An 18,404-nucleotide genomic window follows, 5' to 3' on the forward strand; every position below is an offset into this window, starting at 1 on the left:
GAGGGAGGGAGGGAGGGAGGGAGGGAGGTGAGGAAGAAACAACTCGGCAGTCACTTCAAACTTTAAGTCCTTCAAAAACGAAACCACAGGATTTTGGCATTTTGTTTTTCAATGTACAGTTGCTAGAGATTTTCCACAAACAACTCATTAGGCGTACAATCCAGAAGGAAATACCCAAAGTTACCATGGAAACTTGGTTCCACTGTTTAAAGCCACCAGACCACACAGGCTGCTCAGTGTCTCGTCATGCAGATGAAGGCCAGCTCCTCCCTGTTCCTCTGCATCCCCCAGCTCCTCCCTGGTCTCCTCTATTCCCCTGCTCCTCCCTTGTCTCCTCCATCCCCCAGCTCCTCCCAGGTCTCCTTCATCTCCCTGCTCCTCCCTGGTCTCCTCCATCCCCAGCTCCTCCCTGGTCTCCTCTATTCCCCTGCTCCTCCCTGGTCTCCTCCATCCCCCAGCTCCTCTCTGGTCTTCTCCATCCCCCTGCTCCTCCCTGGTCTCCTCCATCCCCCTGCTCCTCCCTGGTCTCCTCCATCCCCCAGCTCCTCCCAGGTCTCCTCCATCCCCCTGCTCCTCCCTGGTCTCCTCCATCCCNCAGCTCCTCCCTGGTCTCCTCCATCCCCCTGCTCCTCCCTGGTCTCCTCCATCCCCCTGCTCCTCCCTGGTCTCCTCCATCCCCTTGCTCCTCCCTGGTCTCCTTCATCCCCCAGATCCTCCCTGGTCTCCTGCATCCCCAGCTCCCCAGCACTGGATCTTACATATAAATCCACAGCCTTGAACAATCCAGCACCCACAGCCATTTGTCCCTGAGAACACACCAGCAAAGCTCTGTGACTTCAAAGCTCCTCATGGTACTCCAACAAGATCTGGACAGTCAATGCCAAGTCCTGTGTGTGGGGGGGATGCAAACATATGCCCACACACTCATGTATTCAAGCATATGAAGGTGAGGGTCTATGGATTTCTTTTTCTATCATATGCCACCTTTGCATTTATGATTGATTGATTGCAATAGGGCCTCACCATGTGGCCCTGGCTGTCCCGGAACTCAGAGAGACATTCACCAGACTCTGCTTCCCAAGCACTAAAGGACGTATACCATCATACTCACAGCCCACACTCCCCCATCTCTTCTCAAACAGAGGCTCTCCCTGAACTTGGAGCTCGCAAATTCCGTGAGGCTAGCTGGCCAGCCATCCACAGGTGTCCTCCTGCCTCTGTCCCCTGCCCCAGGATGACAGACAGGAAGGAACCATTGGACATGTGACTGTTGAAAACTCCAGATCTCCTGGTTTTACTGTGAGCTCATGGAAGCCGAGCCGTCTACCCAACCCCCTCCTCCTAAACATAATTGCATTTCACTAGAAATTAAAGAAAAATCTTCACACATGGTTAACCCCAAACAGACTGCATCTGAAAGGTAAACAGCACCTGAGGCCATCCGTCCATCACATGTCGATCAGAACCACAGCTTTAAACTGGGTTCAAGCGTCGGTTTTACCCACGCAGCACCCGACTCATGAGCTGCTCTATCGCTGGCTACTTGGACACATCTCAGAGGAAGAACCTAAGCCTGGGTCTATCTTACCTGGAAGCTCATTAGAAGACACATTTCTAAAGAGGTCCCAAGTCCTACCCTTCCATGCACAAGCCACCCACAAGCTTTGCCCCACCCACACCCAAGCCACGCCCCAGCCATGTCCAAGCCACACCTCAGACTCTCCCCAGCCCTGCCCACCCACACCCAAGCCACGCCTCAGATACCCTCACCCCAACCTCTCCCCCATACCCAAACTACACTCCAGTTACGCCCCAGCCATCTCACTCTCTCTCTCTCTCTCTCTCTCTCTCTCTCTCTCTCTCACACACACACACACACACACACACACACACACACGCCCCGCCCATGGCTGGCCACGCACCACCCACAACAAGCCACGCCCCAGCCATGTCCAAACCACGCCCCAGCCTCTCTCCTCCCACACCCAAGCCACGCCCAGGCATGCCTCAGCTTTATCACAGGCTCAACAAGCTCTACCCAGACACAGTGGCCCCCACTACTGTTAAAGATCACTCCTGCCTTTTTATTCCGTGCCCTTTTCCCCTTCACATGGGAGCCTCCAGTGCAAGCCCCAAGATCCCTTTGGGAGTCTTCAGAACCACGAGGCCTTTGACGACCCCCCAGGGCCAGCCCACCAGCTTCTCTGCCTCCCAAGTCACTGTGAACCTCCGAGGACCAGCAACCACCATCCTGGCACGGAACCACACCTTCCGTCACTATGAACATACTCACGCATCACCACGGAATGTCCACAAAAGAAGGAATAAGGAACTATCACTTTTCTGAATACATCCATGAATAAATCTGAAAAAAACTCATGTTAGTTCGTGTTTACTTAGGACTCGATTTGGGTCGGAAGTAGTCTTTCCTTAAAGATACAGGATAAGGAGTCCGTTCCTGCGTCTGCCCCCGAGAACGCCCTCCACATTCAGATGCTGCATGTAGTGCAACCGCAGAGAGGGAGGTTCATGGATGGTCCCCCACAGAGAGTGCTCCCATTTACTCTTCGCGCGGTTTTTGATTCTCCTCTCTGAATGTGTCAAGATAACCCAGGGTTCCCAGGGGTGTCGCTGGATTACACCTTGTCTAACACCTCACCTCCCTGGAAGTCTGCACAGCTTGGCCTAAGGGAGCCCAGTAGACAGAGAGAAGCATCCTTTCTCTTGGCTCCCCAGACCTCAGGTAAAATGCGAGGTACCAGGGCACACGCCTGTCATCTCAGCCCTGGAGAGGAGAGGAGGTAGAGGCTCTCCAGTGCTCCACAGCCACTCAGACTGACCTAGTCAGGGAGCCCAGGGAAATAAGGTGCCTAAAAATAAGGTGGAGAAGTTGAAGGATACAAACAACACTGACCTCTGACCTCCACAGGTGTGTACACACACACATGTACACACTCCCCTACACCTGTGTACACACACGTGTGTGCACACAAATGCACACCCACATGCACACTCATGTGTATGAGCACATACACATGCAAACAAATATCCACATGCACAAACACAAATGCACATGCTCACATCCACATCCACATGCACACTCATACACACAAGAACACACACACAACACACATCCACATGCACACTCATGCATACAAGTATGCACACACACCTACATGCACACTCATGCACATGACCTGGCACACACACATGCACATCCATATGCACACTCATGCACATGAGCATACACATGCACACACAAGCATACCCACATGCACACTCATGCACACAAGCTCACACACATACAGGCACACAACACACATCCACATGCACACTCATGCACAGGAGCACACACATAGACACACATACACACACATGCACACTCATGCACACAAGCTGGAGCACACATGCACACTCATGCACACAAGCACACATACATGCACACAGATGCACAGATGCACATCTTGAGCCTCTCCAGTAATCCTGGTGTAATGTGAATCTTTGCTACCAGAGCTTTACCCACACCTTGCCCAACAGCACTGACCTCCAACAAACCCCCAGAGAGCACCCAGTTTCCCTTTATCTCAGTTTCTCAGACAATCAACACCCCAGCAAGGCAGGCTGCCAACTGTGACATTCTGTACCCCTGCGGAGCCTTCAAAGTTACTTTTCAAAGCCACTGAGCCTCCCAGGATATGAACCCCCAAGACTCCAGGCTTCAACTCCCCAGCCTTGCTAATTGTGAATTATAATGTAAATATCTGAGTTTTCTGGTGGCCTTAGGTGATCTGGGTGAGAGGGTCCGTCATTCAACACCACCCCCCCACCCCCCCACCCCCCACCCCCACCCCCGCAATGGGGTCACCACCCACAGCTTGAGAACAACTGCCCTAGGATATGGTTTTTGCACGTTTAAAGAAACTGAGGAGTTCCAGACGTCACAGCCATGCAGAACCCAGCCTCATACACTGCTGTCTTAGAGTCCACTGCTTTGGATACCAGCCCTTCATAGACAGGATACCAAACTCCTCTCTCTCTCTCTCTCTCTCTCTCTCTCTCTCTCTCTCTCTCTCAGGCAGGATCTCGCCATATTGCCCACTCTGAATTTACTCTGTCAACCTGGCAGGCCCCCATCCTGTGAGCCTCCTGCCTCCGCCTCCAAGGTAGCTGGTATGACATGCCTGCACCAGCCTACCTTGCTCCATAAATTCATGCTCACCCTGGGAGGAAGAGGCACAGACAGTTCATTCAGCTGCTATTCATTCATTTGCTCAAAGTCAGGTCTGAGCTGATGCTTCCTGCCCTGCAGGGCTTCATCTAGAGTGGAGGCATGGTGTACCCAGCCAGAACAATGAGGTGCGCACATTCTCACATTGTGCGGGACTGCAGCATCTGAGGGGTACCCCATGAGGACAAAAAGAAGAAACAGGTTCTGGGGGTGCTGGCTTATAGGCAGGAGAACACAGCAGATAAACATGCACAAACGGTCAGTAATTTTTTTGCCTGCGCAGCCAGGTGAAGACTCCTGAATGACCAACAGAGCGCCTGAGCCAGTGTGTCTGCTGGGGGAAGCAGCCCTCCCTCCTGTGAGGAGAAACTGGCCAGCAGACAGTCACTCACTGAGAGAAAGGGCCGGCTCCTCAGCACTGGCTGTCTGCTGTCTCCTCCTGAAACAATGGAAGCCCAAAGGACATTCAATGAGTATGTCCCCTGGCAAAGAAGTAAGAGGTCAGGTTAACCCATTAGAGGATGGTTACCCAATGCACCCCTAATCCGAAGACCTGGAATCCAAAATGCTCCAAATCTGAAAGCTTTGTCTGTTTTTTGTTTGTTTTGTTTTGTTTTTTGCTTTGTTATGGTGTGTGTGTGTGTGTGTGTGTGTGTGTGTGTGTGTGTGTGTGTGTGTGTGTGACTGCCTGTGATTTATTTGTTTTAATGCAGACTTCACTAAAAAGTGTCCTTCGGGGCCATGGGTGGGAGGTGTCTGTGACACAGTTTCCTTGTTGACTAGACTAAGTTCCTCTGATATGCATACCTCCTTATGTACCTACAAACATTCCAAAATCTTTTTCTTTTAAATCCTCTGGTCCATCCACCTCTCCTAAGGGCACTCATGTCTTTCAAGCTGGAGCATGGCCATCTGAGTCACAAGAGAGCTTCATCTTGGGGTCTTCGTACCCCTCAGTCGCCCCAGACACAGTCTGCAGGCTCAGAGTTGGTTTAGGACGGCCCCGGGTCCCGCAGGCTCATAGACGTACATTCCTTTGAATTCCGATAGAGTGCTTCCACGAAGACTTTGTGATTGAACGCTCTAGAACTCATTCTTGCACGCAACGTAGGATTATAATTTGGCATAGTAACGGGCAATCAGAGACCGCCAGTCAGTCCCTCACAGCTCAGAACTAAATCAGATCTGAGGATGGGGACGTGGCTCTGCCGCACGCCTTATGATCTTTTTCTACATCCTATTGGTTTTTGCCTCTTCTCTCTTCTGGGTCGGCAAGCATCCGCTTACCAAGTGCCTTTACGTGAGTGGCTCTCAACTTGTCAAACGACCCTTTCGCAGGCACCGCATAGCAGATGTCCTACATATCAGATATTTATAAGAGAAGCAAAGTTATAGTTATGAACTAGTAACGAAGATAATTTTATGAGGAGCTACGTTAAAGGGTCGCAGCACGCGGTAGGGTGAGAACCCCTGCTCGGCGGTCTTCGCCGACCTTGTTCAGCGGTGGGGACGAAACTCATGACTGCGTTCCCTGCGAGTAAATGTTCTCTGCCACCGATGAGGTCCCAGCCCCCGTGTTTTCCGGAATGCACACTCAATCTAGAGGTCAGACCGATATCTGCACAGTGCCGCAGCTTCTCTAGAAACTCTGTGGAGCGCTCACTCACCCAGATTCTCTAATGCACCTTTGCTTCTCCTCGTACTGGTCTATTTGAAAATGGACAAATCACCGTGAAATGTTAGGGGGCGGAGGAGGGTTGTGCACGTGTGGAGGTCAGGGGACAACTTACGGAAGCTGGTTCTCTCCTTCTACCGTGTGGGTCCTGGGGATCAAACTCAGCTCGCCAGGCTTAGCCACAAGTACCCGCTGAGCCAGTTCGCAGGCCCTCCCTTGAGAAATTTTAAAATGGAAAGTTGTTGCGGGCATCGTATTAAGAAGCCGCATGGGTGGGAGTGAGGTTGCAGGGCAGCTCATCTGAATTAGCCAGCCTCTTCCACCCTCCCTATCGGGTTTTATCATCAACCCTTCAACTCTAGATCCTGTGGAGGCTCGGTGAAGTTCTTTGCCCCAGGAAGTTACGGATCACTGTTCATCCATGAGACAACGTCACAGACAACGTACGTGTGACTACCGAGGCCCTCCACCCTGCAAGAGTACAGCCAGCACCTTCGTACCTCGCCATCACCACAAGAAATCGCGAACCAGAGCTGGGGATGTACCTCAGGGCACAGGCTGCCAGTATGCAACACACCCCGGGTTCTGTCCCCAGCTCTGCCCAAACAGGGCACGGTGGTGCATTCTGTAACCCCAGCACTCTAGGGTTGGAAGGCAGGGTATCAGACATTCCAGGTCATCCTTGGCTCCAAAGTGAGTTTGAAAGCAGCCTATGTTACATGAGATCCTGTCTATACTACTATTACTACTACTACTGCTACTACTACTACTAATAATAATAATAATAATAACAATAACAATACAGCAATTTATTGTTTAGCACCAGCAGCAACAGCAGCCAGCAAGCGTAGAGTTTAAGGACACCCAGATCCTGTCCTTAGCAGCCACCAGGATTTGGAGATCTCTCACTTCTTCTATCTTTAAAGTAATTTAAGGCAAATCTCCAGCAGCAGGTCCCTGGCCCCGTACCATTCTGGCTTGGCATTTCTCAAATGGACACAACGTCCCCTGCCCAATCCCCTCCATCCCAGAACTATGACTACTGGTCTCTCTCCACACACTAGGACCACGTGTGGACCAGCCTTTCCATGGCTACTGGGCTCCAATCCGTCAAATCCACACCACCAGACTGTCACCCACTGCTGTGGCTCTGCCTTGATTCAGAGCAGCCAACGGTTAACGAATAATTTTACATTTAAGTCTATGACTCAACAGCAGCCAGCAGGTCTTGGGTCTTACGTGCACATGTGTACGAGGCGGGAAGTGAGAAGTCAGACGGTCATGGTGGTCTCTTCAGTAAGGACAGGTCTACTACACCTCAGATCCAACCTGTTTCGGGAAAGCAGAGGGACTACGGAGTCACAGTCTCCTCACCTCTTCCCGAATGGACTCTGCCAGCATGGCACGGTGTCCGGGACAGATGGAAAAGGGAGCCAGAAGCCAAGCACTGAGCTTGAAATGGCCGTGGTGCAGAGATGCCAAAGTGAGCAGCCCTGGTTCTGTGCTGTGTGTCCTGAGGCAGCCGTCGGGGAGGCCACTTAGTCTACAGCACAGAACCCCAGGCGGGCGTCTGTTCTCACGTGGATATAAGCAAGCCAGCCAGCCTCTGGTTAGACCCTGGATATGCCAGTCAGAGTGGAAGGAAAAGAGTCAGCAAAGTCATTAGCCAAGACACCTACCAGTCAGGCGATGTCCCACCTGAGCCACCATTAGCCCTTACTGAACAGGGCCACTCGGGTGCGGAGAGGATGACAGAGCTCTGTGTGCACACTTCACTTTTCAAGGAACCAGAGATTTTCCCCATGAGAGCCAAGGCAGGCTGGAGAGCCGCCATGCTTGGAGACTGTGTTTGGAGAACCACAGAGGGACCAGAGGAGCCTAGCGTGCNGACTGTACNNCAGGACAGCNTTGTGACACTACACACATTCCAACNGNGTCAGAGANGTGNGACNGGGCTGGTCCCTTCCCAAGAGCTCCTCAAGTAACGAGGGTGGCTCTCTGAGTTTGCGCAGTCTGCTCAGTCTAAGGGAGAGTGGAGGAACGTACTACGGAAGCCTACAGCCTCATACCCTGAGGGAAGGAAGGCACAGGAGCATCAAGAGCCTGTGAAGACCGCAGATCTCACCAGAGGGAGAGTGCCCAGAGATGTTTAAATATTTAGAACTCCTTTCCATTCCGCTGAGGAGATCGGCCACTGCTGTGTACACTTCGTGTCCTAGTGACAGAATTCACTTACAACTCTCTCCGGTTGGGGCGCCTTCATAAGAAATAGAGGTTCTGGAGGGAACGGACAACAAAATGCTTCCCTGCCTTCGAAGCACAATGACCTGAGTGTGTTTGATCCCCAAACTGAAGAACCAGAACCTGGTATTTGCTTGCTGGCCAGCCCAGTCTAATTTGCGAGTTCTGGTCCAGTCTTCGTCTCAACAAACCAAGGTGGGCAGCTTCTGAGGGACAAAACCTTTGACTAACCTCAGGCCTCCGCCATGAGTGCACTGGAACATGGGGAGACCACACTGCAGAGGCACAGCGCCTGGGGTTGATGTCACAGGAGACCAGTGCTGACTGGACCTGTCAGTCACCAGCAAGCCCCTCAGGCATGCACAGAAGGTTTTTTTCTCCCTCTCTCCCTTCCTCTTTCTATGCAGGGCCTCACCCAAGGTAGGCAAGAGAGCTTGGCCCAGCCACTACACCCTCCAGGTTCCCATACTTCACAAAGAGGAATAACACCAGAATATTGCGGCGTTTGACGCCTTTGAAGCTAAAAGACAGACTTTGGTATTGAAGGTTGACCCATGTAGTCACTTTTAGTACAACTTTAGCTTAAATCCCTGTCAAGAGCCATGCAGATGCTGAACCCTACCGGAGGTGACTAGTGACCACAGCCGATCTTCTCGCTGACGACATGAAATACAGACCCCAGCTGGCAATCACACAGCAGCACTCACCAGACGGTGTTGCTTGGGAATATGGCTTAGAGTGCTTGCTGGGGAGGAGGGAGAGCCTTGGTGCTCGGCTAGCAGCTGGAGTGTGAGGTCCTGGCCACACCCGGCTCTGGAGAGAGCACAGCTTGACCACTAGGGTGAAGAGAGTGGTCCCTCCCCGGCTAATGGGATTTGTGTTTCTGAGTCCCGGAAAAGCTCCTCTCACACTCCTCGCGAGGCAAGGAGGCTCTCAGCACAGCTAGGAACCACCTTCTTCCTTATCCCAGGCCCACAACCACAGGGTTCTCCCCTGCCTGGCACCCGCTCAGCACTCAGCAGCCCACAGCAGTCGAGGTGTCTGGCAGAATGTATGTATAAACCCACACTTCTCTCCACGCCCCAACTCAAACCCTGGGCAGAAAAGTGACATCATAGATTCTTAAAGCATTCACAGGGCCAAAAGTCTCCTCCTAAAATGGAACTCAGGAGTAAGCTGACCACGTACACACTTTCAACACCCGAGAGATACTGTGTCTAAAGTAATCGGGATGATTTTACACCTGCCTCTGATACTTTCCTGAGTTTTAGCCCTTACTGAACAGAGCCACTAGGGTGCAGAGCAGATAACAGAGCTGCATGCACACTTCACTGTACAAGGAACCGGAGATTTTCCCCACGAGAGTCAAGGCAGGCTGGAGAGCCGCCATGCTTGGAGACTGTGTTTGGAGAACCACAGAGGGACCAGAGGAGCCTAGCGTGCGGACTGTACGACAGGACAGCTTTGTGACACTACACACATTCCAACGGTGTCAGAGATGTGTGACCGGGCTGGTCCCTTCCCAAGAGCTCCTCAAGTAACGAGGGTGGCTCGTTTGCGCGGTCTGCTCAGTCTAAGGGAGAGTGGAGGAACGTACTACGGAAGCCTACAGCCTCATACCCTGAGGGAAGGAAGGCACAGGAGCATCAAGAGCCTGTGAAGACCGCAGATCTCACCAGAGGGAGGGGAGGGGGGGAAGCAGGGAAAAGAGAGAAAGGATGGGAAGAGAGGAGGGATCTGTGTATAGAAATGTCTAGGCACATGAGGCCACAATAGGCAGCTCTGAGAAGAAAGCGGAGGACACATCAGGGGTGTAAACCTAGTTTTGCTTCTAAGGCTCAGCAACCGCTCTACCCTGGCCCAGCTCATCCCCCAACTTTCCACAGTTCTGCCTCCACCTCCTCCAGGCAGCCTGGTGCCAGGGCCTCCTCTGCTTCACATTTACTGCTATCTAGACTCTCTCTCTCTCTCTCTCTCTCTCTCTCTCTCTCCCTCTGTCTGTGTGTCTGTCTGTCTCTGTGTTTCTGTGTCTCTCTGCCTCTCTGTGTGTTTCTATGTGTCTCTGTCTCTGTCTCTCTGTCTGTCTGTGTGTGTGTGTCTGTCTGTCTGTTTCTCTCTCTCGTCCCCTACTTCCTTTTGAGACAGGCTCCCATGTAGCCCAGGCTAGCACCTAACACACCATAAGGCCAAAGCTGACCTTGACGAACCCCTGACCCTCTGCCTCCACCTCCCTGTACCGAGATTACAGATGTGCGCACCCCACCTTGTTTGCCGATGGCTGAAGAATCAAACTGAGGGTCTCATACATGTGGGGCAGACACTCTGCCCCACTCCCAGCCACTGCCATGTTTTTGTTTTTGTTTTGTTTTTTTTTGAAAGCATGCTATTACGTACGCTGTGCTGTGTACAACCCCAGCAACCTGGGAGCATAGTGGGAAACCGTCTTTTCCTCTTCAGTTCTCTGTGCCTGAGAGTCTTTAGCAGCTCTTCCCCCGTGTTCCACGCAGTACGAATGAGTGAATAAAAATGCTTATGACAGGGACTTCTGTTGGGACATGCTATGGCCAGCGATGAGTAGATGTTGTGTGTAATAGATGGGGTGGGGGGTGCCGGTTGACTGTCCAGGTTCTTGGCTCCTGTTCTGGAACCTTCTGTTCTACCACATTCATCACAGATAGAAAGGAGGGCACAGGGAGAAGAGAGACCTTGGTGGCAGAGGGCTTTCAGGGCTCTCTTCTCATGCCATCCCTACTTCCTGCCTCTAACACCGTGGAAAGAGGAAGCAGTTTGCAACAGACCCAAGGCTGAGCCCAAGCTGACCTTCCCCAGCCACCGGGTATAGGGAAGGCAGAACCCCTGCTCCTGCAGTGCTGCACATAGCCTGTATTTAAATATGTGTATGATTTGGCCAAAGCTCAGAGGACCCAAAAGATGAGTTCTAAAATTAGAAGTGACATTTACAGGGTGTGAGGACAGACCCACAGAGTCATCAGAAGGCCTGGGAATTCCAGCTCTGCAGCAACGGTGAGAACAGAGAAGAGAGGGAATCTGTAAGAGACTGGAGCGGCTGGGGCAGAGGGGACACCCAACCCCACCAGGGGCCAGTGGTACAGAAACAGGAGGACCTGAATCTGGATCCCCAGCACACACTTAAAAACCATGTGTGTGTGTGTGTGTGTGTGTGTGTGTGTGTGTGTGTCTAACCCTGGGGAGCTGGGACAGAGCCAGGGAGAAGTGGAACCCTACATTTCGCTAGCCAGCCAGTCCCATCAAACCAACGAGTCCCAGGTTCAGTCAGAGATGCTGCCTCCAAATATAAGGTGAAGAAGCCAAGCATGGTAGTACACCCCTCTAATCCCAGCACTTGGGAGTCAGAGGTAGGCGGATCTCTGTGAGTTTGTGGCCAGCCTGGTCTACACGGTGATTTCAAAAGCCATACACACACATGCAAAAGTATAAGTGCCCAGTGTCTTAGTCAGGCTTTACTATCGCCCTGATGGAACACTGTGACCAAAAGGAATTCAGGAGAACAGGGTTTGTTTGGCTTGCACTTCTATATCACCGTTCATCACCAAGGTAAGTCAGGGCAGGAACCAGGAGGCAGGAGCAGATGCAGAGACCACGGAGGGGCGCTGCTCACTGGCTTGCCCCTCGTAGCTTGCTCAGCCTGCTTTCTTATAGAACCCAAGACCACCAGCCCAGGGATGGCTCCACCCACCATGGGGTGGCCCCACCCACAGTGGGCGGAACCATCCCCCATCAATCACTCATCAAGAAAACTGCCCGCAGGCTTGCCTACAGTCTGATTTTTACGGAGGCTTTTCCTCAATCGAGGCTCCCTCCTCTCCCGTGACTATAGCTTGGATCAAGGTGGCAGGAAACTAGCCAGCACACCGGAGTTCTTCACTGCTGTTGCAACTGCCAGTGTTGGATGGAGGGATGGGAAGACAGCCATGCTCGCAGCACGTCATTTCCCGGCGGTAGTCTCCACCCCTCATTCTTCTCTAATAAGAAAAGGTTCTTTGGGATGGGTGATTATATTATGATTGAAGCTAAAGAAATTATCTTCCCCCTCCCCTTTTTTAAACTTTTTTTCCTAGAAATGGAGGCGGGGAGAGAGGAAGGGATCTTTCTTGACCACAGCCCCTCACGCTCCTCGTGAGTGAGGAACAAGGCACCACTGCAGTCTCGCTTAATCACAGTTACCTTCCTCAGAGGCCCCCCAGAGGAGGCTGCTGCTCTCTCACAGCCTCTGAGGACACTCCCGATATCCAAAAGACACAACCTTTAATTTAATTTTCCCAACTTAAAAGCAGAAAGTTTCATCCATTTCCCTACCAAGTAAGAAGCGAGGTGATTTGCTATTCTGTTCAACTGTGGCAGACGGTGCTGAACCGCTCAGTGGGTAGCATGAGGCACCTGGCTCCACGTCCCTACATCTTGCATCCCTCATCTTGGATCCTGTGGATGCCTACCTGCCCTCCCTTCCCTGGTCTTCTTGAGCATGGATCCCTCTGTGAAAAAAATGAGAATGCTGTGCGCACCTGCTGTAGCTACCGTGGCAACACTTGATGGAGCCCAGACCTGGCAGAGGAGATGTTTCCAGTAACGTTGGTCCCTAAGCCATGATGTAGCAGATAACTTTGCTTTGTCTGGGTTCTAGGGGTCCCCAGGAGAAAAACTTCCCATTGCTTCCAATCTCACTTCTCCCCCTTGACATCCATCCACTACCCGTCTGCTGACAGAGACTCTCACTACATCCCTCCCTGAGTTTTATGACTGTCTTTCAAGGGAGTTGGGCGAAGCTTCATGGGAGTTCTGAGCAAGTGCTTCAAAAGGGCTGTCTCTAAGAACAGATCGATCATCGAGCCGGGGACTGCCTGTACCTCAAAGAGACGCGCGTGCACGCGGGGGGCTCTGATTTAAAGCATCTCACAGTGTTCCACCGGGCAGGTCCTTGTCTCAAACTGGTTGCTCCAGAATATCTGTTTCCAAGAACCCCCCAGCCGCAAGGAGCCCTTGCCTCTCCAAGCCACTGGGCACAAATTAACTGTGGCCAGGGATGAGACAATAATGGAGATGTCAGGACAAATCTGCCTTTCCCTTTTGTGTCCCTTCCGCCTTCTTAGAATGACTCCTGTCACAAACAAAACCCCTTCCTCCCAGGCTCTTCGGCTATGTGCATGGGAGGCTTGCGGAAAGCCACCACCTGGCTCCTTCCCATCCTTTGCAGCCCTTATCCCGTTCTTCCACGTTAGGTTGTGTGCACAGAACAAAGCCAGGGGAAGTCCTAAAGGTTGAACGAGGAAGGCTCTCTCCAGTGACCACAGCGTGAAAGGGCAGATGGCCACACCCTTTCCAGGTCAGTCACAGGGGTAGCCTGACACATAGCAGTCGTGAACCACCTTGCCACTTAAGCGTTGCCAAGCCTGGACAAAGCTTCACAAGTCATGAGAAAGCACTTCAAAAGCGTAATGTGTTCCACGAACACAGAACCAGAGCGTGCAAATGATGCCTGCCCAGGCCCACTCCCCAAGTCTCTTCTATCAGAGGACTCTCGGGAAGGGCTGTGTAGGTGCGTCAGAACTTCCCCTGGCTACCAACTTAGGGTCGCAAACAATAAACAGGGCAGGGGAGATGGCTTAGGAAGCAAACCAAGGGTGTGAGTCCCTGAGACCCGATCCCTGGAGCCCACAGAAAGATGGACAAGGCAGCGTTCGTCTGTAATTTCAGTGTTACTGTTAGAGCACAGTGGCAGATAGGGACAGGAGAAAGCCAGAAGCGTGCGGATCAGCTGTTCCATTCATGAGCAAGACGTCCCAGCATGACCAAGACATGACTCAGACAAGCTGGACAGTGTGGACCGATGGCTACAGTTGTCCTTTAATTTCTACACATCCTAGGCACACCCATGGCCCAAGCTGTGTTCTTTCTCCTCCCCCAGTTATTGGCCTGAACAGTTGACAAGAGCCGCCTCCCAGTGGAGAGCCCAACACTGTCAGCATCCACTAAACAGAGCAGGTCTCAGGGGAGCAATGTGGTCTACAACCCAACTCCTTTCAGCCACGTGTGACTTCAAGTCAACTCAGTAACATTCTGTTTGGGAAAAGGTTATCGGAGAATTGGACACAGTGCGAAGAGCTGTCCTAGCCACGGCGGGACTTAGAAACTGACTCTCTGGGCCTTCGCTCGTAAGTTAGACCCAGTTCCATCAGAACCACGGTCTACAAAGTCAGTTCAATCTCATCACCATGGCATACAAAGGACACAGTATACAAACACCCCGGCTAATGGGGCTGCAAGGGTCACAGCCTGCCACCTCCAACGGGCCCCATTATCAGCTCCATCAGCTCAACCAATGTTTGGGTGGACTAAAGCAGAGATGTGATTTGAACAACTAGTCCACCTTTGGAGGATTTACACCCACCCTGTCTGTTAATTGAATAAAGTGTCAATGTAACAAAATGTTTGCTTCTTGCCTCCTTCCCTTGTGCTTGATGTTCCAGGAAGGGAGGCTGGACCCTGAAGACCTGTCTCATTGTAATGAATGAGATACTGTCGTCTGTTGAAGACTGGGAAGAGGCAAAGTCACCAAGATAAGGAAGCACAAAGAAGATTGAGGGTAACCAGATAATTTAGTAAGAAATAATAATAATAATAATAATAATAATAATAATAATAATAATAATAAATCAATAGCACACGACCAAGGGGCAAGTTCAAATGCACACTCCTCTCTGGGCAAACACAGTTCTGAACAATATCTTCCAATAGCCAAATCCTCACAAGGAACCAGGAGTGTCTATGGTTGAGTTGTTGGTTATTGCCTGAGGGCTGAAGCCACTGAGACAAACAGGCAACAGACTAGACTCCTGGAGCGGGGACAGATGGTCTAATTCAAGAGTCTACCTGAAAAACAGCTATGGAACAGCAGTCCTCAAAGGACCCCATCCTAACTTGATTCTCCTGTAGACATCCCTCAACCTTAGGACGTCAGAACTCTCAAGCTCAGCCACACCACATCTCCTTTGAAACAAAGTATCAGCAAAGACCATGTCAAAGCAGAGGGGTGTTGTACAGAGAAGTGAGGGCCCTGGGTGCTGGGGTGTGCAGCCAAGAGCGAAGTGTACAGAGAAGCCCAGCTAGGTTAAAAACACCAAGAAAAAAAATGATGATGAGCAGACAGACATTCCTAATTTTAGTCATCTTATATACTGCCTCTCCCATAAAGCTCCCCATGAGTTGTGATTTGTTGGTTTTATATATAGAAACCATACATACTTAAGATTCCCTGCCCCTCGCGGGGAGGGGGCAGTGGGAAAGAGAGAATGGAATGAAGCTTTTTCATGCCCCCCTCCCCAATAGGGAAAGTTTTCCACTGAAGCTTGCTTGGTTGTGACTTGGGGAGCTCTGGGTCTGGTCCCTCCCACTTACTGAAGATTTCAATCAAGTCCTGTTTTCAGTGAGCCTCGGATAGGCTGAACTCCAGGAGGGCGAGCACTGTCCAGTCCAACCAAGTCTCCCCTGTGCCTGGTTTACTCTGCAAGGAGCAACACGCCCCCAAAACAGCGAAGGGCCAAGGCTCACAAGGAAAGGCAAGCCAAAAATACCCAGCCAACACAGCTGTGTGCACAGTGTGACTCTTCCTAGCAAACACGGCATGGGGATTTGATGCTCCCTGGATCACAGGGCTCACAAACATGCTTGGGAAAAAAAATAATAATCTGACCATTGCTCGGCATTGAAAGGTTCTCTGAGGGCTGTGCATACTGCTAAGTAGACAGACTGGCCTGTGTGAAGCCCTGGGTCCCATCCCCAGTACTTCAAAAAAAAAAAAAAAACTGGAAGAGTAAATGTGTATATTTTCCCACACATGAAGGTAGGTAACATTGTCGCTACATGGGCGTGTCACGCTTGACCATTTGACAGGGGGCACAGCTTTGGTTTAGAGCCTTACAGAATTGCACGGTTCAGGGGTGGCTGTAAAGTCTGAGCTAATTTTATCATCAACTCAGGGAAGCCACACCGGCTAAGCAACTGGCAGTGGGGTCAATTAAGAAGTGACACACAGCCCCACGCTGGAACACCGCCTGGAACTCCCCGGGACAAGTACAGCTCTAAGAAGCCATCACACCTCAGAAAAATCAATAATAAATCAGTAGTGATATTAAGAGCAACTTGGCAGCGAGTGGCCAGCCCGAGCCGGTGCAGCGGGAACCTCCAGTCTTGCAAGACCAGGCTAGGCTCAAGTGGCTCTCCTGTCATCCTTCCCAGAAAGGGCCGGCCGCCAGGGGTCCAAGTTGAGGAAAGTGGCTCAGGTAATGGCGCTGGTGACAGAACTGAGAACTCGAGATCTACTTAGTACTGCAGGGGGCCAGAGGACAGGGGCAGGGGTGCTGACAGACGACAGACAGCCCTGCAACCAGCCCGGGACAGCGGGGCGGAGGGGACTGGCGGGCGGACCAGAGAAGGAGGGAGAGGACCAGAAGGACAGGAGGGGACTGAAGGGAACTGGAGGGGGGGGCGGGAGGTGAGGGAGAGGACCAGGAGGGGTCCGGAAGGGACATGAGAGAGAGGAAAAGAACCGAAGGGGACTGGATAGGGCAGAGAGGGCCGGAGCAGTACCTGGGCTCCGGCAGGACGACCTTCTTGCTGGCGCGCGCGGCCGGCGCCGTCTTGCTCTTCTCCATGGCCATCAGGTAGCTGACGTCGGCCAGCACGGCCTCCAGGTCCGCCATGGCGGCTCCTCAGCTCCCGCCGCCCCGACGGGGCCACGGCGCGCCCGACGCGCGACCCCGACGCGGACCCCGACGCACCGCCCCTTCCGCGGCTCCGCGCCCCAGCCCGGCGCGCCCCCAACCGTCCGCGGCCACGCGCTCCTGACCCAGCCTCTCAGGCACCAGGGACTTCCTCTCCCTCCTCCTCTCCCTCTCCCTCCTCCTCTCTTCTCTCTCCTCTCCTCCTTTTTCTCTCTTCCTCGCCCTTAGCTCCCTAAGCACAGTCCAGATGCCTAGTACTGAGTGGACACTCCAGGAGGTCTCCAATAGCACACTGTCCTGGAGGGGCCGCTTCAAGAGGTATCCTGGAGTAGTCCCACCTGCTCTTTAGAATGATTGCCAAATAGAGGTCAGGGCTACCGCAGGGGGTGTTTCCAGCCATTAGCCCCACCTATGACCTCCCTCTGTGAACCAAGCCAAGAGACACCAGCATAGAAGAGAAAGTTGCTTGGCTCCCACCATGCAGGGTGAAGTGGGGTGAGAGTCGTGCCCTGGAGCAGCGCTGTCCCAGGGGACCCAGCTCATGGAAGCGCTCTAGGTTCAAGGTCATAACTGACTTGTATTCAGGTGAAAGGCCTCAGGGTGTGTGTCCTGTGGGGGGCTTAGGGCATCCTGGCTCCTGCAGGCTCTGTACCAACTCAAGAACCACAAGAGGAAGTGCCCCTATGAGAGCGCAGAGCCTCTTGGGTTTTCAGGGAAGTGGAAGGGCTGAAGCTCCATTCTGGGCAGTAGGGAATTTCCATGGGCCTGGACCTGTCATAGTGACCTTTTCAATACCCCCAACCCTGCCTAGGTCACTACTTCATTTCTCTGCATCTGGGCACACAGGTCCACATTCCAAACCCATGCGGCACCTGTTAAGGGACCAGGAAATCTGCAGACATCCTAAGCTTGCAGGGCCTTTATCCAAATTGCCACACATCACTGTGAACCCGGGATTGGCCGGGGCTGGGGTGAACTGTTGAGGGGGTTATGGTCACGTTTTTGATTAGTTCTCCTGCTGTGCCAGCAGAAGTGACTTGGGTCTGCCACTAGCTTTTTTTTTTTTTTTTTTTTTTTTTTTTTTTTTTTTTTTTTTTTTTTTTTTTTCTGTCTATTCTGTTTCCCAAAGGACCAGTTTTACCAGAAGTTTCTCCATCCCCAAGGCATAGTATTTGGAGGGTCTAGAAAAGGTCTAGGTGGTAAGGGGTGGGAACATCCTGAAGGAGTTGGGCCACATCACCCCTATAGTGCCCATTGTATAATGGGGCAGAGACAGGGAGAGCCAAGTCTTCAGTTGAATTTGCCAGTTCCATCCACTTTTTCACCCAAATAAGGGAACATAGATGCCTTGTCCACCCAATGGAGAGAGAGGAGTAAGTCCCCCCCCCAAAAAAAAACACATTGCTCCTTCATGTCTGAATCAATATCGTTTCTTCCCAAATGTTGGGTTTTTTTTGTTTGTTTAAGTCATCTGGGATCCTCAGATGATCAGTTAACAAAC

The 18,404-nt window shown here is 52.0% G+C and overlaps 1 protein-coding gene across 1 annotated transcript in view; it reads right to left on the reverse strand.

The window, feature by feature from the left end:
- Positions 1 to 16,928, reverse strand: part of Grk3 (G protein-coupled receptor kinase 3) — a 106,039-nt gene extending 89,111 nt beyond the window's left edge. Inside the window, exon 1 of the mRNA XM_021186876.2 lies at positions 16,770 to 16,928. Coding sequence (XP_021042535.1) covers positions 16,770 to 16,882 — 113 coding nt within the window. The 5' untranslated portion in view covers positions 16,883 to 16,928. The remainder of the gene's footprint in view (positions 1 to 16,769) is intronic.
- Positions 16,929 to 18,404: the final 1,476 nt, after the last annotated feature.

This window comes from Mus pahari, chromosome 23, assembly GCF_900095145.1.
Source record: "Mus pahari chromosome 23, PAHARI_EIJ_v1.1, whole genome shotgun sequence".
Classification (NCBI taxonomy): domain Eukaryota; kingdom Metazoa; phylum Chordata; class Mammalia; order Rodentia; family Muridae; genus Mus; species Mus pahari.